Source organism: Temnothorax americanus, unplaced genomic scaffold (assembly GCF_048541705.1).
Source record: "Temnothorax americanus isolate GAGA-0224 unplaced genomic scaffold, ASM4854170v1 Scaffold55, whole genome shotgun sequence".
Lineage (NCBI taxonomy): Eukaryota > Metazoa > Arthropoda > Insecta > Hymenoptera > Formicidae > Temnothorax > Temnothorax americanus.
The window spans coordinates 794,344-816,428 of record NW_027509705.1 but is presented as its reverse complement, the minus strand read 5'-3'; the positions used below and the strand labels follow the sequence as shown (position 1 = coordinate 816,428).

Below are 22,085 nucleotides of genomic sequence, written 5' to 3'. Positions count from 1 at the left end.
AGAAATTACCATCTTATACATACTGGCAGTCGATACCTTGCCAGCTAAACAATAAATTATGCGACAAAATTAATTTAATATATTATATATCGAATTAAAGGAGCATAATCGGATGTGAGTTAATAAGATGTATTAAGTTATAAATTTTTTATCACGTAAATAAAATAATAATTAAAATTTCTTATTATTTAACTTTCTAAAATTTGACACTCTTTGATTATGGAAAATAATAATAATACACATTTATCAAAAAAATACTATGCTAAAATCTAGATTTTTTATATTCAGATAATTTAAAATAAACATTTAAATATAAGTAATAAAGGCTCAAACGATTAAAGAATCGAATTGAAAATATAAAGAGCATAGAGCCGTAATAACAAGATGTCAGCGTTAATAAATTATTTTAAAAAAAAAGGTAAAGAAAGGCGCCAAGTACACGCATAGTAGTGTATATGTTGTTATCTCGAAAAAAAACAGTGGTAGTATTATACCTCACAAAAATCTAAGTAACAAGTGACGTAATCTCTGTATGCATCTCGAAAAATCTCGAAAAAACCTAAGCAGTAGTATCTTTATCTAAAAAAAACCAGAGTAACAAGTGGTAGACGTAATCTTTGTATCTCCAAAAATCTCGAAAAAACCTAAGCAATAGTATTTTTATTTCCAAAAAATTATTACTCAAGTGATACACATCACAAAATTACGTTACCTTATCAAGTGATCTATTATTACAATTACAAAAAAGAAATAATATTTCTTTTTAAATTACAGCGCCAATTACACAGAACATATTTTTTCGAGATACAAAGATTACGTCTACCACTTGTTACTTAAGGGGTTAGTCTACTCGAGAGAGCCAAAAACAGGCGAATTTTCAAGAATTAATTTCAGACGAAGTATCGGTGATAAATGAATGTTTTTTTTTTTATTTTCTTTGTTAAAGTTTCGAGAACATGTCCAAATTTTTATGCGTTGAAAAATTTTAAAATGGCGATGAGGCACTCCTTCGCGCGCAACTATGTTTTTTAGAGGTGGTCAAACGGTGTACATGGTTTCTGGAATGTGGATGGTCTGAAACCAAAAAAAAAAAAAATATAGTCATAAACTATATTGTATTGTCTACGGAATGACGAAGCGTTTTTTCTCTCCTTGTTTTTGGCGTCAAGAAAAAAATTCCTGAATTTTTTGCTGCATTTTTGGACTCAAATTACGTGTTATTATTATTAATAATTATTGAACAAAATATTATAATGATAAAATCGTTCGTCATTCCGTAACTACTATTCCATAGAATATGTGTACCAAATTTGAAGTCGATTCATCGATTAGAACTCGAGATATCGTGTACACCGTTTTGAAAAACATAGTTTTGAGAAAAACGCGTTTAAAGTTTCGGTACTAGTTTTTTGAGTGAAAAATTGCATTTTAAGCGTCTTACCGTTAATCAGCCATTCCTGCGTCATACAGTAAACCTTCCACCTCGTAAAAATTCTCTTCGAGAGCCGATTGTGCTATTCTTCTATTAATTCTTTCTTGTTTGGAGGTCTCGAACGACCGCTTGTCAGCAATCGCAATTCGCAGCTCATTCGCTTTATCGCACATTTCGACGGCATTTGGCCCAATTTGTAAGTTCAGGACGTCCATCATTTGTAGAATACTCTCGTACCCGTGATTAAAAATGTTTGCTGCAAAATACGATGCCACTTCCACGGTTTTCGCGCCACTAAACACTCGTTTCAGAGCAAAATGATGCAATACTGGCGTGCTGTCTGTTGAAAATACTTCTGACTGACTATAAAGTATTTTTAACGACATCTGTTGGTGTCGTTAGTTTATTAGAGAAATTCAAAATTGAATGGTAAATCGTTATGTTGTACCCGCCGAACAGGTAACGATTTGCAGCAGATAGGCGTTTCGGAGCACTCCGGAGCGCTTGGGTAGGAGCTCGAAATTTCAATGAAAACAAGTTCTGGCAGGTATAAGACCTTTTGTCCCTTATTCTAGAGGGTTCAAAGGATTTTTTAAGCCAATAAAAAAAAAATCGATTTTTTGACCATTCTCGAGTAGACTAACCCCTTAAGTTTTTTCGAGGTATAATATTACCACTGCTTTTCTTCGATTAGAATAAAAGATTGAATCATGAAGAATTACACAAAGGTAACAGTACAAAATATAAATATTTTATGAAAATATTTAAACCCAACAAGGGAATACAAGGTATTTAAATACAAAGTTTATATATGTATTTTAAAAGATTTAATTGCATCGCAAAGAATTACAGAGGTAACAGTACAAAAAAAAATAATTTATTAAAATACATAATTTTTTTTTGTCAAAAAATTTGGCGCTGCTAGAAAGAGAAATAGAGAGAGACCTTTTATCCTATACTTAATCATAAGTCGCATTATTCGAGAGAGAGAAAGACCTATTACAAATGTAAATATTACTTATTCTATACTTATTCTATACTTTTATTCTATACACTTAATTCTAATCGTTTTAAAAATATAAACTTATTCTAACTTATCCTATACTTAATCATGAGCCGCATTATTCACCGTCACACACACACACACACACGCACGCACGCACGCACGCACGCACGCACGCACGCACACACGCACGCACGCACGCACGCACGCACGCACGCACGCACGCACGCACGCACGCACGCACGCACGCACGCACGCACGCACGCACGCACGCACGCACGCACGCACGCACGCACGCACGCACGCACGCACGCACGCACGCACGCACGCACGCACGCACGCACGCACGCACGCACGCACGCACGCACGCACGCACGCACATTCACTCGCTCGCACATGCACACCAGGCTGACCTAATTTTGAGGTCTAGCAGCGCCAAGTTTTTTGACAAGAAAAATTTATGAATTTAAATAAAATATTTTTATTTTTTGTACTATTACCTCTGTAATTCTTTGCGATGCAATTAAATCTTTTAAAATACATATATAAACTTTGTATTTAAATACCTTGTATTCCCTTGTTTGGTTTAAATATTTTAATAAAATATTTGTATTTTGTACTGTTACCTCTGTGTAATTCTTCATGATTCAATCTTTTATTCTAATCGAAGAAAAGCAGTAGTAATATTATACCTCGAAAAAACTAAAGTAACAAGTGGTAGACGTAATCTTTGTATCTCGAAAAATATGTTCTCTGTAATTGGCGCTGTAGTTTAAAAAAAGATATCATTTCTTTTTTGTAATTGTAATAATAGATCACTTGATAAGGTAACGTAATTTTGTGATGTGTATCACTTGAGTAATAATTTTTTGGAAATAAAAATACTACTGCTTAGGTTTTTTCGAGATTTTTGGAGATACAAATATTACGTCTACCACTTGTTACTACGGTTTTTTTTAGATAAAGATACGACTGCTTAGGTTTTTTCGAGATGCACACAAAGATTACGTCTACCACTTGTTACTTCGGTTTTATTTTAGGTAAAGATACTACTGCTTAGGTTTTTTCGAGATTTTTCGAAATACAAAGATTACGTCTACCACTTGTTACTTAGATTTTTGTGAGGTATAATACTACCACTGTTTTTTTTTAGGTAACAACATATACACTACTATGCGTATACTTGGCGCTTTTCTTTACTTTTAAAAAAAGAAGGTAATTTTGTACAGATATCAGGCCTTTTTGTAGTATTACGCATTGTATAAATATGTACAGGGTGTTATTTCGAGGTATAATACAACCACTTTGTTTTTTTCGAGGTAACAACATAATACATATATACTACTATGCGTGTACTTGCCGCAATTTTTCCTTTTTTTTGAAAAAGGTAATTTTGTACGGATATCACGCCTTTTTGTAGTGTTACGCATCTTAATCTTAACAGAAAAAAATTACACCTTATAAAGAAATGTGTCTGAAGTTGTTAATATATATATATATATATATATATATATACTAGCTGGTTACCCGGGCTTCGCCCCGGAGGACATATGTAGTAAAACACGCAAATAATCTCTCTCTCCTTCTCTCTCTCTCTCTCCCACTCCCCTCTTTTTCTCTCTTTCTCTCTTTTTTTCTCTCTTTATCCCTCTTTTCCTCTCTCCCTCTCCCTCCCTCTCTCTCTCTCTTTCCCTCTCCCCTTTTTTCTTTCCCTCCCTGTTTTTATATACAATTCTTTGAGATTTGGTCATTTGGAACCGGTTTCCAAAAAGATTGGTAACAAAAAATAGTACATTTTATAGCACTTTCCAAGAAATTTTGTCCCTATTTCATGTATAATTCTTTGAGATTCAATCATCAATTATTTCCCCAAAAATTGAAAGAATTAAAAACACTGGTTTCCAAAAAAATCGGTAACAAAAACTGTATACATCATGGCGTTCCCCGTAAAATTCTACCCCTACTTCATATATAATTCTTTGCGATTCGGTCAATTAATTCCCAAAAAATTGGAAAAATTTCTGATACTTATTTCCAAAAAAATTAGTAACAAAAAATTATACACATCATGACTATCCCCGAAAAATTCTACCCTCACTGCATATACAATTCTTCGAGATTCGGTCAATTATTTCCCGAAACATTAAAAGAATTAGAAAAACCGGTTTCCAAAAAATTGGTAACAAAAAATTATACACATATTTAAAATTTGAAGGATTTGAAGAAAAAAAACAATTAAATTTTCTTTATAATGTGGACAATTCTTTAAAATTTGGTCAATTATTTCCTGAAAAATTGGAAAAATTTTGGATACCGGTTCTCAAAAAAATTGGTAACACAAAACTATACAGTTTATAGCACTTCCCAGAAAATTCTACCCCTGTTTTATATACAATTCTTTAAGATTCAGTCAATTATTTCCCGAAAAATTGAAAAATTTTCAGATACCGATTCCCAAGAAGATCGGTAATAAAAAACTATACACTCTATAGCACTACCCGGAAAATTCTACCCTTGATTCATATAAAATATTTTAAAATTCAATCAATTATTTTCTGAAAAATTGGGGAAATTTAGGATACCGATTTCCAAAAAAATGGTAATAAAAAACACACTCCCTGAAAAATTCTACCCTTACTTCATATACAATACTTTCAAAACCAGTCGAATAATTTAAGAGTGCATAAAGGATATACATACATACATACATTCATTTATATATATATAGATTTTTTTAATTTTTTTACCCTTATTTTCCTTCCTCTCAATATCCATTTTCTTTAGATTACTTTCCATTTCCATATATTTCTTTTCCATATATTTCTTTTGACATTTACTAACAACTGACATATACTGAGTGAAATTATCAACTTATCTATATAGAATGTGAGAGGCCGATTAACTTGAAACTTGGTGACATTTATGAGTTCGGCTCGAACTTCTGAACTCGAATTTCTGAGCCGAACATATACTCATAAATGTCATCAAGTTTCAAGGGTAAACCAAAGGATAATGTCGCTGCCCTAGATATAGAGGTCGATGTTGAATCTTAATAACGCAAAAATATACGACGACGCGCCGCGTAGTATCTATGTCATTTGTCTATGTTATGTTATGAAGTTGCTGCTTTCACATATTATATGTCAAAACTGATAAATCAGTCACTTCAATTCGTGACTGTCGCGAGCAATTAATTATTTAGTGAAAACTTATTTAGTGCCACCTTTGACGTTATTAAATTTCACAGTCAATACTACTTTCGGATACCGATTTCCAAAAAGATCGGTAACAAAAAATTATACATTCTATAACACTCCCCGAAAAATTCTACCCCTACTTCATATACAATACTTTCAAAACCAATTTCTAAAAAATTACCGATTCCCAAAAAAATCGGTAACAAAAAACTATACAGTTTATAGCACGGTAATTATTTACAAAAAGACCCCACTCGCCAATGACCTTGACCTTGACATATGTTGTCAAAGTCACCCTCCTGAGTGACCTTCAGAAGTTTTTAGCCGGCGGTCGCTATTCGATAAAAAGTTATTAACAAAAAAAGTTTGGAAAATATAGCAGCTATTTTGAGTATTGGAAGGCATAAACGACTAATATTACGCTTTTTTTTAAAGCAGAGAATACTTTATTTTGCGAGAAAGTCGCTGCTTTACCAAAACACAACCTTTAAAGCAGTAAATTGTTGATAAATTGAGGTCTTTTTGTTAAAGCAGAAAATACTTTATTTTGCAAAAAAATCGCTGCTTTACCAAAACACAACATTTAAAGCAGTAAATCGTACCTATGTAGATAAGTTAGTCAATCATCTGTGTGAATATATGTGGCGATATACAATAAACGAGCTCGTAAAGCACGCCACAAACCCGTGAGAACTCGTCTCGCATGAAAATTGTAAACTCAGAACATAAACACAGTCTTTACAAGAAATACAATCTTCCAGCATATTTAGTTTTGGTGTAGACGCTAAAAGACAATCATGTTTCTACATGAATTTCTACATTTATCATATGACTACGCAGCCCTGATTAGGTTTTTGTGCGAAAAAGGAGTTATTTGCGATCGCATTACGTGTCCAAAATGTAGTAATATTATCGAACTCGATTTTGATAATAAATCATTAAAATTTAAATGTCAAAACAAGTATTATATCAAACATTGCAAGAAGAAAAAGCGACGAGTTGTTTGTACGTTTGGGAAAAGTGCTTTAGCTGGCACTTGGTTTTCCCAGGGACATCTTGGAATAGTGAAAACTTGCAGATTCATCGCTTATTTTTTAATGATTCGGCCACCACGCCAAATATTTCTTCAAGAACAATTGTGTTTATCTTCACGCAGTGTTGTTGACTGGACCAACTTCTGTCGGGATGTAAGTAAAATAGAAAGTTATTATACTTTAAAGCGCTGTAAATATTTTGTCATTTTTAGGGAAAAATCGTAAAGTTGCTGCTTTATAATTGTATAATTGCTATCTATAATTGTTCTACATAAGTTATAACTTTTTAATCTAATATAATTTTCCAATTATTTTTGTTAATACTTTAATTATGACTACTAGTGTAATAAAAATGTCCTATTACAGTTACTTCAGCAGTGGATTATAACTGACGAAGAATTACTTGGTGGGTCAGGCGTGATCGTCGAGATTGACGAAGCAAAAGTAGGGAAACGAAAATATAATAGGGGACGAATCATCAAAGGTCAGTGGGTATTCGGTGCCATTGAACGAGTCAGTGGCAAAATGTTCATCGTGCCCGTCAAAGATCGCACCAGTACCACTCTCGTCGACATCATTAAGCGTCGAATTGTTCCTAGCTCAATAATTTATTCTGATTGTTGGCGTGCATACGACACTCTGCGTAATTATGATTACATCCATTACGTGGTTAATCATACCGAAAATTTTGTGGACCCGCAAACTGGTGTCCACACCCAAAATATAGAACGATTATGGAGGGATATGCGAGGAGCAATACCTCGATTTGGCATTGTGGAAGAACATTACGTTCACTACTTGGCAGAATTTGTCTTAAAAAAAAAAAAATACACTTTCAACGAAAGAATTAATGCTTTCTTTCGTATTATGCGTAGAATGTATCCGCTGTAAAATTAATACACATAATAAACATTAATTAATTACGAGCACTGTCTAATTCATTATATATATATATATATATATATATATATATATAACTATACTAAATATATTGTGTATATATATATATATATATATATATATATATATATATATTTATTTATTTATTTATTTATTTACATATTTTATAGGTTGTGTATCTGGCATTCAATGCAACTGTGTGTTTGCATATCTTGAGGTATGTATTTTGAAAAATGTATGTTATTATAACAGTTTTATAAATCAGAGCTCGGCAAGCTTCTCGTCCAATTTTCAGCTGGATCCGTCTAGCGCTATTTCCCCTTTATAGTTTTCTATCATCCATAAGATATTATTGTTGACATGTTTTTTTAAGTATATCCTCAGTAGGTCTAATCCATTGATAACTGAAATAATCCTTTAACTAATTGAACAAAAGTAGAATTAAGTAATTATTGAAATAAAGATTTTATACAAGCAAAAGCGGGAACATCGATCTGCATATTGCACGTAGCAAGTCGCATAAGACGCGGTAAAGAATCATCACCGATGTCACTCATTTATTGAATTCTGTTTCTGTTCAATTATTATGTGCTTCACGATTTTTGTGCTCAAGCGGTTTCGCGGGAAATCGCAATTGAAAGTGGCTCATTAAAATTACATATAATTTCAAATGCCTCAAAATTAGTTTATAATAGTTAAATTAAAAGATATACGTAAATAAAGATCTATACAGAGTGAAGCAATAACTATTACCACCTTAAATATATTTGAATCTATAAGGACCAGAGAAAAATTAGTGTAACCAAAATTGTACGGTACGAAGGAGGCTATTTATAGCGATAATAATTTTTGCCTAGGTGGAGGCGCTTCGGAGATATTGATTCGGTAATATGATAGAGGAGCTGAAAACAAGTTCAGAACTCATGACACAAGATCATTGAACAAGATTTAAAGTGATTGAGTGAAATTTACGTTTAAAGAAGATGTCAGAAGTTATGGCCATCATTATCGATGCAATACTGGATTCTTTCGATCACTGATTGGCTTGCTCTTTTAATAACGTCGGGAGTTATTGGTGCACAGGCTGTAATAATCCGTTGTTGCATGTCTTGATTGCGAAAAATAAACTCAATGAAAAATTTACCAATTACTGGATTGGATATAGGGGTCGTATAGTGTGGCCAGCTTGTTCGCCAGACTTGACACCACTGAATTTCTTTTTATGGAGAACCCTAAAGGATATGGTCTACAAAGAAAAACCAACTACACTCCAAGACATGCAACAACGAATTATTACAGCCTGTGGATCAATAACTCCCGACGTTATTAAAAGCAAGAGCAAGCCAATCAGTGATCGAAAGATTCCAGTGTTGCACGTATAATAATGGCCATCACTTCAAACATCTTCTTTAAACATAAATTTCATTCAATACAAAAATGTATTTTTTAATCGTTTTTTCTTTACTTTATCTTGTTCAATGATCATGTGTCATGAGTTCTGAACTTGTTTTCAGCTCCTTTATCATATTGTGGAAAAAATGTACCAAATCAATTTAAAAAAATGAAGATGACCTTGATATCTCCGAAGCGTCTCCACCTGGACAAAAATTATTGTCGCTATAGATAGCCCTCTTCATACCGTACAATTTTAGTTATTTTTTTAGTTACATTAATTTTTCTCTGGGCCTTATAGATTAGAATATATTTAAGGTGGTAATAGTTATTGCCTCATCCTGTATACTACTGATATAAGAATAAAGTATAAGTTAAAATAGAGATAGCGAATTGGTTTTAGTCTTAAAATGTTCCTCAATTTATATGCTCCCAAAATATGCACAATAAGATTTTCATGTTTATCCCCTTTGGCCGACCCAAATGTGAACACTCCATACGTACAAGAGTAAAGTACCAGTTAAAATACAGATAGCAAATTGATTTTAGTCTTAAAATGTTCCTCAATTTATGTGCTCCCAAAATATGCACAATGAGATATTCATGTTTATCCCCTTTGGCCGACCCAAATGTGAACACTCCATACGTACATGAGTAAAGTACCAGTTAAAATACAGATAGCTAATTGATTTTAGTCTTAAAATGTTCCTCAATTTATGTGCTTTCAATATATGCACAATGAAATTTCCGTGTTATCTATTTACATTTATAACAATCTCTACTTTTATAAAATAGCTATTATATATATGTATACAGTAATCTCGTCAAAATCCAATTAAACATATTTTAAGAGCACATAAATGTACAAAAATAAGTGGAGAAACATTTTCAGCTTATATCAATACGCTGGAAACGAATCGTTATGTTAGTAAGCACTTTACACTTGTAAGTATAGTGGTGCTCACTTTTAGAAAAGTTTTTCGGCCAAAGAGAATAAGCACAAAAATCTTATTCTGTATATTTTAAAAGCACAGAAATTGAGGAACATTTTAAGACTAAAACCAATTGGCTATTTGTATTTTAACTGGTACTTTCTAAGTTGGGTGGTGTCTATTTTCAGGAAGGTTTGTCAGCCGAAAAGAATTTAAGACTAAAATAAATTCGCTATCTGTATTTAAACTGGTACTTTACTCTTGTACGCATGGGGTGCTCACATTTGTATCGGTATAGAAGATATAGAAAAATGTTTCAGACAAAAGTTGTATGTTCTAAAGGAAGACATATGATTCTGATGTGAACCATGTCGTAGATATTGTGGTTTTCAAAAAATTTTAAAACGACTAATTTCTTACATTTGATTGTTTTACGTATAAAAATATCAAAGTAAAGTTATTGAAAGGTGAATACGAGATATTTTGTATTTTATATAAAAATATGACAAAATTTAATTAAGAAATTTTTAACGAAAGAGAGCTTTATTATAGTGTTTTGAAAACATCTTCACGAGATGTACAACTTTTATCTTAAAGTTATTATTATTATACTTGTATTAAAATCAATTAAATTTTTATTTAGAATGATGTAAGGAGTTTAATTATACTATTTCTATTTGTTTTAGATTGCTTTTTTATTTTCTGCAGAGGTAAGTCTTTCTCTCTCTCTCTCTCTCTCTCTCTCTCTCTCTCTCTTTCTCTCTCTCCCTCCTTCTCCCTCCCTCTTTCCCTCTCTCTTTTTCTCTCTCCTTTCTTTTTCCCTCTTTTAATTTTCTTTTTTTTTTTAATTGGCTGCTTTGCGCCTTTAAAAGTCGGCTGCTTTGCGGCTTTAAACTTCGGCTGCTTTGCGCCTTTAAACGTCGGCTGCTTTGCGCTGATAAAAATCGGCTGCTTTGCGCCTTTAAAAGTCGGCTGCTCTGCGCTTTTAAAAATCGGCTGCTTTGCGCTGATAAAAATCGGCTGCTCTGCGCCTACAAACATCGGCTGCTTTGCGGCTTTAAACTTTGGCTGCTTTGCGCCTTTAAACGTCGGCTGCTTTGCGCTGATAAAAATTGGCTGCTTTGCGCCTTTAAACGTCGGCTACTTTGCGCTGACAAAAATCGGCTGCTCTGCGCCTACTGACATCGGCTGCTCTGCGCCTTTAAAAATTGGCTGCTTTGCGCCTTTAAAAGTCGGCTACTTTGCGCTGACAAAAATCGGCTGCTCTGCGCCTACTGACATCGGCTGCTCTGCGCCTTTAAAAATCGGCTGCTTTCGCCTTTAAAAGTCGGGCCTATAAAAATCGGCTGCTCTGCGCCTTTAAAAATCGGCTGCTTTGCGCCTTTAAAAGTCGGCTGCTCTGCGCCTTTAAAAATCGGTTGTTTTGCGCCTTTAAAAGTCGGCTGCTTTGCGCCTTTAAAAGTCGGCTGCTTTGCGCCCATAAAAATCGGCTGCTTTGCGCCCATAAAAATCGGCTGCTCTGCGCCCATAAAAATCGGCTGTTCTGCGCCTACAAACATCGGTTGTTCTGTAAAAATCGGCTGCTTTGCGCTTATACAAATAAATTGCTTAGCGCTTTAAGAAATCTGTTGTGCGCCTATTTTATACAATGTCTCTAAAGACTCAAAATATTATTTTAAAGCCTGCGGACAAAGATATAATTACCCAAGGCGAATGGCTTACGGACGTACATTTGGATCATTTCCATAGACTTTTACAAAGTTGTTCAGATTATAGACCTGTCGGAATACAATTGCCTGATATGATTCAACCTGTATCACAAGATAAAAAACACATTCAAATATTGTGTAGTTTGTCACATTGGGTGTGTTGTTATTATGATACAAAAAATATATTTGTATATGATTCCTCACATAATAAAACATTGTGTAAAGATCATGAGCGATTCTTGGAAAAATTATTTCCAGCACATGACTTTAAAAAACATCCCGTCAAATTTCCTACTGTGCAACGTCAACCGAACAGTAGCGATTGTGGTGTTTTTGCTATAGCTTTTGCTACTTCATTGTTATTCAATATTAAACCTGACAAAGTAAAGTATGAACATAAGTTTATGCGTTCACATTTAATACAAATTTTGGAAAATAATGTTATTCAACATTTTCCTCAGGATTTGCAAAGTGCTAATCCTCAAAAGGTACTTCCATTAGCAGTGATAAGAGATAGAGAGGCTAAAGCGACTGCTCAACGTATGAAAAGACATTTTAAAAGTAATTGCGCTAAAGAATGTCTTTGCTATAGAAAGTTTTTGCTATAGCTTTTGCGATTTCATTATTGTTTAATATTAAACCTGACAAAGTTAGATATGATCATAGAGTAATGCGTTCACATTTGTTGAAGATTTTTGAATCGAATACAATTGAACATTTTCCTCAAGATCCACAAAGTGATGCTCAGACAGTGCTTCCATTAGCAGTAATAAGAGATAGAGAAGCTAAAGCGACTGCTCTACGTATAAATAGACATTTATCTCAGAAAGATTCCTGTGAAAACATTAGTAATTTTGAAAGTAATTATGCTACAGAATCTCTTGCAGAGCAGCAGGATTTAAACAATCGCGCTATTATAAAGCAATCCAAACAGAATTTAAAAAAGAAAGTAATTTTAAAGTCCAAAGAAAAAGATATAATTATTCGAGGCAAATGGATTACGGACGATCATATGGATCATTTCCATACACTTCTGCAAAGTTGTTCAGATTATGAACCTGTCGGAACATGGCAAATCCAATTGCCTCAATTTATTCAACGTATACCAGAAGATAAAAAACATATACAAATATTGCACAGTTCGTCAGCTCCATTCAATTGTACGATTCCAAAACTTAGAAATAGAACCGGACATTGGGTATGTAGTTATTACGATACAGTAGGTAAGGTAGGCCGGTTCCACTCCGGGGATCTGAGGGGTGGTGAGGGGCGGGGGGGGACCGCGGACGGGGGGGACCGCGGGGGAGGGGGGAACCGCGTGTTTCGGCGCCGCGGGGGAGGGGGAGGGGGGACCCGCATGTTTCGGCGTCGCGGGAAGGGGGAGGGGGGAACCGCGTTTTTCAGGCGTCGCGGGGGAGGGGAAGGGGGAACCGCGTTTTCGCCGCGTCATGTTTTCCGGCGCCGCGGGGCGACCGCGTTTCCACCGCGCCGCGGGGCGAGGGGGGATCCGCGTTTTCGCCGCGCCGCGGAGCGTTCGCGTTTTCGGGCGCCGCGGGGCGAGGGGACCCGCGTTCGCGTTTCGCCGCGCCGCGGAGTCCGCGTGACGTTACACGGCACGCTCGCGTTATCTCCCCCTCGAAGATGTTTCTTTCCCGTCCCCCCATTCGTCTTCTCGCTCGCGCGGTGTTCCCCCCCCCGTTTGCGCGAGTCTTCTCGTTCGCGCGGTCTCTTTCCCTCGCGCGTTCTCGCTCGCGATCGCGTATCTTTTCTTCGCCAACGATATTTAATCGTTCAGATCTTCGCAATATTTAATTTTTAATATTACATTTAAGTAAACGATAAACGAAGACAGCTTTATGACAGGAAATGGGATGAATGGTAAATGAAAAGGAAAAACTTTTTAACCATATTATATACATTTATTTGTCATGTAGCGCATTATACACAATAGTATCTAAAGCGTAGGCCAACAGTTCGCAATCAATAATCGAATTTTCATCATAAATTTTACGCAAGATTGTAACTGCGTTACATTTATCGGTGATACAATTTTGACGTAAAGTTGTTACAAACTGTTTGAATTTTTCACTTACGCCGTGAACATTTTGACATAGTTGAAAATACACGTTCTCGACGCAATGTTCTAGTTCGAACAGAAAGAGTACTGTTGACGGTTTCATGTACAAGCTGGTGCCGCATGACGTCAATTTTACAATATCTGCGTCACGTATTTTAACAAGCTCCAGATCGCGAAACGTTAGCGATGATGGTGCCGATGACTGCACGAGTCGCTGTATATCTGCATGTTTTTCGATGAATGTCACCCACGTTGCATGTGGCAGAATTATCCGATTGCCTCGGTTATCGCCAATAAGTATATCCACAGAGGACATAGGTCCCGCGTTGATTCCAACATCCAAAAATTTATACGCTGTTGATGTCAAGGCAAATCTTCTTCCCAAAATACGTGGCGTGTAGCGGGGTTTATCAAAACTGAAAAAAATACAATTATATGTTTATAAAAGTTTTTTTGCACAAGTATATATGAAAATTAGCGGTACATACTCATTGTGCTGTTTCTCACACGTTTCGTCCTGAATCGGAACGTAGTAGTTCGCACCGTGAGTGTTCATCGTATCTGGAGACTGTTTGCGACGTACTCGAACCGTATCGAACTCTCGACTGCGCTCTAGAATCCTCGTAGACCATTTATACATACCCAAAACTGCAAATCTTGCAAAAATAGCGCCAATGCACGGCTGCTGCATGGTGACCGCCACCACAATCCACATATACGTTAAATGTGATATCTTTGTCAAGAACATTCGTGATGAGATCACCTCATCGGGCATCAAATATGATTTCTTTTCAAGAGCATACGTGTCTCGCGATGATTTCATCGAACACGTGCAAAACTGCAAAATTTGCAATTTCGCATAATTCAATGGAGCGTTATTGTTTTGAAGAACATGTCGCGACATGTCTCGCGATGATTTCATCGAACACGTGCAAAACTGCAAATTTTGCAAATAGCGCCGATGTACGGCTGCTGAGATGAAATTAGATACGATAAGCAAACGATGCATCATTAGTAGAATATAAAATGACGAATCTAGAGAATACGCTCAATAGTCGAGAACTGGAAGTCGCGAGTGCAACAAATGGCGTTAGCAAAAAAATCGTGCAATAACATGGAGCAAGAGTTGTTGGAGCAATCCACCCTGTTAAATTCGAGGGAAGACTTTGCCGCGTGGGAACAACGATGTGACGAGTTTATCGAATCATTAGAAGAACAAAGCCGAATTAAACGACCGCGATTATCGATCGGTCTCAAACAGTCATTGGTCGCATGTATCGCAAGACTCGAAGGTCTGAAAGACTCGGTACGTCAACGTTTCGTGCATGTGGGTGCGGGATACAGTGCGAGTGCGATAACAGGACTCAGATGGCGCGAGATAGATACGGCTTTTGAAAGCCGTATATTGACTGGTGCGGTGATAAATTCCAAACACATCGACCCTCGTCAATTTCTCAAAGATGCGGGAGAAATTGTACTCGATCGTGTGCAGAACGTCATGCAACGACATGACAATGTAAAAATTAACACAGTGTTTAATGGTGAATTTGTTGCGGGTGACAAACGCGCGAATAAAAGTATCGCAACGAGAAACTGTGAACTATTTCGTACGTCCGATCTGCATGAGTGGTACAAGAGACACGTCATCGAGCCTACTTTAGCAAAGCTGGAGGAATTCCAGGAACGTGATAGCGGATGGGCGTTGTCGCGTATACACAATTTGACTGTTAACGTAAATAAATATAATCCATTGCACGCGGGGTGTTTTGTGGAAATACCGCAAGAAATTAAAAAGAAGAATGCGGTGATAAACGTGCAATCAAGAGACAATGCATGTTTTGCATGGTCAGTGATGGCTGCTCTGTATCCAGCCAAGAGACATGCAGAACGGGAATCGTCGTACCCTCATTACACGTCGGTGCTAAATCTTACGGACATTGAGTTTCCAATGACGTTGAATCAAATTAAACGGTTTGAAAATCACAACAATATATCAATCAACGTGTACAGCATCGAGAAAAAAAACAAGGAACTTGCAATCCTACCAATACGTGTTACTGACCGAAAGATGGACAGACACGTAAATCTGCTGTACGTGCATAACGACAACGTGGGACATTTTGCATGGATCAAGAACCTGTCCCGCCTCGTGAGCTCGCAAATCAGTAAAAAAGAGCACAGGAAATACTTTTGCGATCGGTAAGTACCGAACTATAGTTTTCTTTAATAATATATAGAATATTTTGTGTATAAAAAATATTTATAATATTTGCGTTTATTTTTTGCAGATGTTTGCACTACTTCAGCTCCAACGAGAAATTGGCTGCCCACACCGTCGACTGTCAGGAGATGAATGACTGCGCGATCAAGTTACCGAGCGATAACGACAAGTGGTTGGCCTTTAAAAATCACAACAGGAAGGAACGAGTTCCGTTTGTCGTATACGCCGACCTGGAGTGTACCCTGGAGAAGATGGAAGCGGATCCGGAAACGTCCAGGTACACATATCAACATCATCGCGTGTTTAGCATAGGGTACTACGTGCGTTGCTCGTACGACGAGTCGTTATCTATGTATCGGTTTCGTCGCGATAAGGATTGCGTCGCGTGGTTCGCCGAGGAGCTAAGACGTTTAGCTCATGACGTAAAGACCATTTTGTCCACTAATGTACCCATGGCAGATTTCACGCAAGACGAGTGGGAAAAGTTTAACAGCGCAACGCACTGTCACGTGTGCAAAGAACCGTTCGAGCCAGACGACGTGCGAGTACGCGACCATTGTCACCTGACCGGTCGATACAGAGGTCCCGCGCATTCGAATTGTAACTTAAATTATAAAGATTCGCATTGCATTCCCATAGTGTTTCATAATTTATCGGGATACGATGCACATTTTATTATAACTGAAATAGCAACAGCATACGAAGGACATGTAGATTTACTCCCGATCACAAAAGAAAAATATATTTCGTTTACAAAAAACGTTCAAAGCACCGAAGATAAAGATAAGAAAACGTGCGTCAAATTGCGATTTATCGATTCGTACAAGTTTCTCACCTCTAGTCTCGACAAATTGGCATCTTATCTCAGCAAGGATAAACTGCAAATATTGCAACGCGAATTTTGTAAATTATCCGCAGAAAATTTTGATTTGCTGACACGAAAAGGCGTATTTCCGTACGAGTACATTGACTGCGTCGAAAAGTTGGAGGACTTGTGTTTACCACCGCGCGACTCGTTTTACAGTTCATTGACAGGTGACACCGTATCCGAGAGCGATTACGCGCACGCCGTCAACGTCTGGCAGCGGTTCTCCATTCGAACGCTCGGTGATTACAGCGATTTATATCTCAAGACCGATGTCTTGCTGTTGGCCGACATCTTTGAAAATTTTCGCGATAGTTGCGTCGCGAGTTATGGACTCGATCCGGCGTATTTTTATACTCTACCGGGTTTTACGTGGGATGCTATGTTGAAGCATACGCGTATCAATTTCGAATTGCTCACCGACATTGACATGGTCATGTTTATCGAACGCGGTATACGCGGCGGTTTGAGTCAATGTTCAAACAGATACGCGCGGGCCAACAACAAGTACATGCAATCGTACGATCCATCAAAACCGTCGTCGTACCTCATGTATTTTGATGTAAATAACTTATACGGCTGGGCAATGTGTCAACCATTGCCATACGCAGATTTTAAATGGGTCGACAACGTAACCGATTTTAATGTTATGGATGTCGCGTTGGATTCCTCGATAGGCTACATACTCGAAGTCGACTTGGAGTATCCGCAACATCTTCACGACGCGCACACTGACCTACCGTTCTGTCCGACGCGCGATAAACCACCCGGCAAGCGGCAGGACAAGCTCCTCGCAACATTATACGATAAGAAACGTTATGTAATACATTATCGCAACCTGCAGCAGTGTACTCGTCACGGTCTCCGTATATCAAAAATTCACCGTATACTGAAATTCGCGCAATCTCCATGGCTTCGCGATTATATAGAACTTAATACGAAATTTAGGACATTGGCCAAGAATGATTTCGAAAAAAATTTATACAAATTGATGAACAATGCAGTGTTTGGCAAAACCATGGAGAATGTGCGCAATCACGTTGACGTGCGCCTCGTGACTCATTGGGAGGGTAGATACGGCGCGGAGGCAATGATTGCAAAACCAAATTTTCATAGCCGAAGCGTCTTTTCGGAGAATTTAGTAGCAATAGAAATGCGAAAACTCGAGGTGAAGTTCGACAAACCAATCTACGTGGGTATGTGCATCCTCGATATATCCAAGACATGTTTGTACGAATTTCATCACGAGTACATGTTACCATTGTATCGCGACAAGTGTAAAGTCATGTACACTGATACGGACAGTCTCATTTATGACATTGAGTGCGACGATGTGTATGATATCATGAAGCGTCACATTCATTATAGATTTGACACTAGCGATTACGCGATCGATAATGCGTATGGTATCCCACTCGTCAATAAAAAAGTTCCGGGCTTAATGAAAGACGAAAATAACGGTGCGATAATGACCGAATTCGTCGGGCTTAGAGCAAAGATGTACGCCTTGCGAGTGGACGGTAAGAAAGATACGAAAAAGGTTAAAGGTGTTAAGAGTAACGTCGTAGCCAGGTCGATAACGTTCGACGATTACACGCGGTGTCTGCGCGACGAAATTGAAATGACGCGACAGCAAACCTGCATAAGAGCCAAAAAACACGAGGTATACACTGTGTCTGAAACAAAAATAGCTCTAAGTCCGTACGATGATAAGCGATACATTATACCCGGTTCTACCGAAACGCTGCCATGGGGACATTATAAAATACAATTGTAAATACCATTGTAAATATATTGTTAATACCTCTGTAAATATATTGTAAATACATTTAGATATTTAGGAAAATAAATGACTCATATGTATATATGTATATTTTTATACTGTAATAAATTTTACAATACATTATTCTTGTGTATCCATGAATTGTGTGAATTATCAAATCCTAACCACTTTACATAAACCTCATCCCCTCTTTTGCGCAAAACTTTTTCAACGAGATACACGTCGGGATTAGCAACGCGATGTAACTCGTATTCGTAGAAGCCACCGGCGACGGATTTTCCGCAGGAATCTTCCAACAGATACGTCACGGGATTAGTTTTCTGCACTTTGACGATTCTAAATACTTCCGTGGTCCAATTTGGCGTGTATCCTTTTTCGAAGATTGTCTTGAATTTACTCACACGTACCGAGTCGCCCACTTTGAATCGCGCGGGAGCAGCGATCTTTACGTGACTGTACACCGTTGTTAGGAGCTTGTCGGCGATCGCGGGGGTAACATCGATAGGCCGCATGCCGATAGTTCGATGCTTTTGCGCGTTGTAATCCGATACGAGACCTGACAGCGAGTCGATCCATTTGTAATTTTCATTGCGCGTAAACATTTTCCACATGTCATTCTTGAACGTGCGATTAAATCGTTCGACGACCGATGCCTTCATTACGGAATAGGTCGAATAGTGATTGATATTATGTTTCTTCAAGAGTTTCTGCACGTTTGCGTTGTAAAATTCTTTCCCCTTGTCAGTCTGTAGATTTTTCGGACATCTTCCGCCGTCTCGAATTATTTTTTCAATCGCCGTAGTAACCTCGGTTCCGCTCTTGGCCTTGAGCGGTACGGCCCATGCGTGCTTGCTCAGCACGTCGATAATGGTGAGTATGTAGTGGTGGCCTCTGTTGAATCGCGTGTAGGGACGCATCTCGACCACATCCGCCTGCCACAGGTCATCGTATCCGCGCACTATGACGCGTCTTCGCGAAAAATTTCTTCTCGCAGGAGCGTGTAATTCTTCCACCAGCCGCCGTTTTTCAACTGATTGCTTCTTACCAGCCATGACGATGACGCGCAACTGACGCAGAGATCAGATGTACGTTCTTATCTATTCGCGATGATTCACAATTACATCTTGAATCATCTTTTGAAGTTCGTTTAGGGTAATTTGCATGTTATTCTGGAATACTGCAATCTTTCTCTCCATTTCATCCTGTCGATCTTTTAAAATTTGCACGCTCTGCTGCACGTAGCGTTTGTTGGCTGCATCGCCATCATCTACGGGTGGCGCTATCCGTCGAATCTTGCGCGATTTCGCGTCAAAGTCGGTGGCGACCATGCAAAGAGCGTTATCTCGCACGTAATTTCTGATTAATCCTCTCCATTGATAGTACGGTTCCGCACCGCCTCTTCCGAGCGATATACCAAACTTGTTGATCGGCATTTCGATGTTGATTGAATGACTCGCTGTCGCGCCACTTAATTTATAATAAGTCCAGCTTCGCGAAGTTCCTCGATAATCGACAGGATCTCGTTATCGTGACCGTTGTGACCCGCTAGGCGCGAAGCTTCGAGCAATCGGAGACGATCTACAAGCTCGTTGGGATCGTCCCAATGAACATAGTCGATCTTGTTGTCGTTTAATGTCATGGCGCGCGGTATACCTTTTTTACCCGAAATCAGCGATGCAATTATATTTCTGTACTTGTTACCTGTCATGGCACGCGGTATACCTTTTCCAGCTTTTTTACCTGAAATCAACGGTGCGATTATATTTCTGTACTTGTATCCCCCATTGCCCTTTATTTGAGCGTGAGCATTGTGATTGCGTTTATGAGCATTCGTCATCAACAGAATGCTCTTGTATTTTTGCATGTCATCCTCCGTGTAGATCTCGTCATTGGGAATTTTCTTAAAGATCAACTCGTAAAGACCGCGTGTGCCTGCGTATCGTATGTCGTCGATAATTATGTTGTCCGCGTTGTCCACGTCAAAACGCTTATTACCGAGCATCATTCCATCGTTACTGAAATAAACGCCGTACACGATGTCTATACCGCTTTCTTGATCGCCGCTCAGAACAGCCCCGATGTACTTTTGGCTCAATGGACCCAAGTGATCTCTCAATGTTTCTCGACCCTCAGATGTTTGCAACTGCTGTCGAACGGACGTCACGAGTGAGTCATCAGTGGTTTCAAAAACATCTTCGTTTGCGAGTGATTCGAGCACTGTGGGTTGTACAGAAGAGGTTATCGGCGGTTCATTCGGTGGAGCAACTTTCGATCGTTTCGATTTACGCGGTTGTAAAATTTTAGTTATTTCGCTCAAATTAGATGGCACATTTATCGATCGTTTCAACGTAACCGGAGTTGAAGCCATTACAGAGTCGTTAAACGAGGCGTTTGGTCGTTGTCGTTTGAGCTTCGGCTCTTCGTCTTCCCACGCCGTTTCATTCTCAATCTTTGACACGTCAGATTCTTTGTCAGCTACGGTGTTTTCGACAATCTGCCTTAGAGGCTCGATGATAGGCTTAAAGTGTCTCTCCAACGCGATATCTTCCTCCATTTTGCCTGTTTTCAAGGCGTGATACTTTTTGCGAATCGAATTGCTCGTTTTCGCAATTTGATTTGCTATCCTCTCGCGCTCTCTAATCTCCTCGCCGTTGTCCATGTTGCGCTAACGTTGCTCAATCGACGCGTCGACAACAACTAACCACGTTTTGGTATCGCAAAGTCGTTAAATCCTTTTCTGTATCGACCATTCGAAATCGCGCTGTCCTTGTCTATCACCACGAATCCGTACTTTTGTTGCCAACACGTATGACACAATTTACAGAAATCTTCGTAAGACATATCTGTGTTTACGTGATCGCTGTATATGTGTTTCAGATTGGTACCATCCTGTTTAAACAGAATCAATAAATTCGCGTTGTCGCGTATAAGATGCTTCGGTATCTTCGCATACGTCTGACAAAGATAGAAGGAATCAACGTCCGCGTGCCGGCCCATTGCAAAGTATTCTCTTATCGTATCCTGCTTGTCGCACGCCACGTCATCAAAGATAAAAATAGAATTCGGGAGCGCCTCGCTCGGTGGAATGACGTCACTGTTATTCGAGAACGTAAAGTAACCAATCTCTTCTATCGGTGTTAATATATTCTCCAAATATCGATATTTCGGTTGTTGCAACGATTTCGAGTACACGTACACGTTCTCGAAACGTACACCGTGCGAACTTTCCAGCAAGCTTATCAAGACGTTTGTCTTGCCGCAATTCGACGGACCGCAGATGATACCGCGTATAGAAATTGGTAGCATGCCTCCATGTTTGCGTACCTCTTTTGTTAATGGCATCCTATCGTCAAAGTTTGTCACTTTGATCGTCCGCGATTGTCGTACGAACCGCATTTTATCTCCTCTCCACAACAAATGAATAATAATATCGAGAAAGCTGGCCTATTTATAGAGACGCGTAGAGCTGATATGCTCAGTCGTTAAAATGTTTTTGCTCGTGTCGGATAACAGCGATATTTACGATTTAACCGCCGAGCA

At 38.2% G+C, this 22,085-nt stretch overlaps 5 protein-coding genes across 7 annotated transcripts; 2 read left to right on the top strand and 3 right to left on the bottom strand.

Moving 5' to 3' along the window:
• Positions 1-11,161: 11,161 nt before the first annotated feature.
• LOC143904633 (uncharacterized) lies at positions 11,162-11,921 on the bottom strand. 2 transcript variants are annotated; one of them, XM_077419450.1, is made up of 3 exons: positions 11,804-11,921; positions 11,621-11,701; positions 11,224-11,439 (listed from the first exon to the last, which is right to left on the bottom strand). In XM_077419450.1, exons 1-3 carry the CDS (start codon positions 11,813-11,815, stop codon positions 11,224-11,226), a joined length of 309 nt encoding a protein of 102 aa, XP_077275576.1. In that variant the 5' UTR covers positions 11,816-11,921. The 2 variants fall into 2 exon arrangements, with proteins under 2 accessions (XP_077275575.1, XP_077275576.1); XM_077419449.1 differs by lacking the exon at positions 11,804-11,921 and having other exon boundaries at positions 11,162-11,439; positions 11,595-11,685.
• Positions 11,922-13,105: 1,184 nt separating this feature from the next.
• Positions 13,106-17,442, bottom strand: LOC143904631 (uncharacterized). Of its 2 annotated transcripts, XM_077419446.1 has the most exons (3): positions 17,310-17,442; positions 14,165-14,324; positions 13,106-14,092 (listed from the first exon to the last, which is right to left on the bottom strand). In XM_077419446.1, exons 2-3 carry the CDS (start codon positions 14,314-14,316, stop codon positions 13,519-13,521), a joined length of 726 nt encoding a protein of 241 aa, XP_077275572.1. In that variant the 5' UTR covers positions 14,317-14,324; positions 17,310-17,442; the 3' UTR covers positions 13,106-13,518. The 2 variants fall into 2 exon arrangements, with proteins under 2 accessions (XP_077275572.1, XP_077275571.1); XM_077419445.1 differs by lacking the exon at positions 17,310-17,442 and having other exon boundaries at positions 14,165-14,753.
• On the top strand, positions 14,753-15,888 carry LOC143904630 (uncharacterized). The gene has a single exon (XM_077419444.1). The coding sequence runs from the start codon at positions 14,761-14,763 to the stop codon at positions 15,877-15,879; it is 1,119 nt and encodes a 372-aa protein (XP_077275570.1). The 5' UTR covers positions 14,753-14,760; the 3' UTR covers positions 15,880-15,888.
• On the top strand, positions 16,014-18,668 carry LOC143904628 (uncharacterized). The gene has a single exon (XM_077419443.1). The coding sequence runs from the start codon at positions 16,026-16,028 to the stop codon at positions 18,537-18,539; it is 2,514 nt and encodes an 837-aa protein (XP_077275569.1). The 5' UTR covers positions 16,014-16,025; the 3' UTR covers positions 18,540-18,668.
• A 1,333-nt stretch (positions 18,669-20,001) lies between these two features.
• Positions 20,002-21,205, bottom strand: LOC143904632 (uncharacterized). The gene is made up of 2 exons (XM_077419448.1): positions 20,832-21,205; positions 20,002-20,762 (listed from the first exon to the last, which is right to left on the bottom strand). The coding sequence occupies exons 1-2, from the start codon at positions 21,202-21,204 to the stop codon at positions 20,014-20,016; spliced, it is 1,122 nt and encodes a 373-aa protein (XP_077275574.1). The 5' UTR covers position 21,205; the 3' UTR covers positions 20,002-20,013.
• Between the last annotated feature and the right edge of the window lie 880 nt (positions 21,206-22,085).

Excerpts from the sequence above, each read along its gene's own strand:
- LOC143904633 (XM_077419449.1), bottom strand. The coding sequence starts at position 11,637 with ATGGAAATGATCCAAATGTACGTCCGTAAGCCATTCGCCTTGG. Across the intron at positions 11,440-11,594 it reads CCGTAAGCCATTCGCCTTGG|GCGCAGAACAGCCGATTTTT; the intron begins GTAATTATATCT and ends CGATGTTTGTAG.
- LOC143904631 (XM_077419445.1), bottom strand. The coding sequence starts at position 14,688 with ATGATGCATCGTTTGCTTATCGTATCTAATTTCATCTCAGCAGCCGTA. Across the intron at positions 14,093-14,164 it reads TGTGAGAAACAGCACAATGA|TTTTGATAAACCCCGCTACA; the intron begins GTATGTACCGCT and ends TATTTTTTTCAG.
- LOC143904630 (XM_077419444.1), top strand. The coding sequence starts at position 14,761 with ATGGCGTTAGCAAAAAAATCGTGCAATAACATGGAGCAAGAGTTGTTG.
- LOC143904628 (XM_077419443.1), top strand. The coding sequence starts at position 16,026 with ATGAATGACTGCGCGATCAAGTTACCGAGCGATAACGACAAGTGGTTG.
- LOC143904632 (XM_077419448.1), bottom strand. The coding sequence starts at position 21,204 with ATGGACAACGGCGAGGAGATTAGAGAGCGCGAGAGGATAGCAAATCAA. Across the intron at positions 20,763-20,831 it reads AACTAAAATTTTACAACCGC|TGCTCGAATCACTCGCAAAC; the intron begins GTAAATCGAAAC and ends TACAACCCACAG.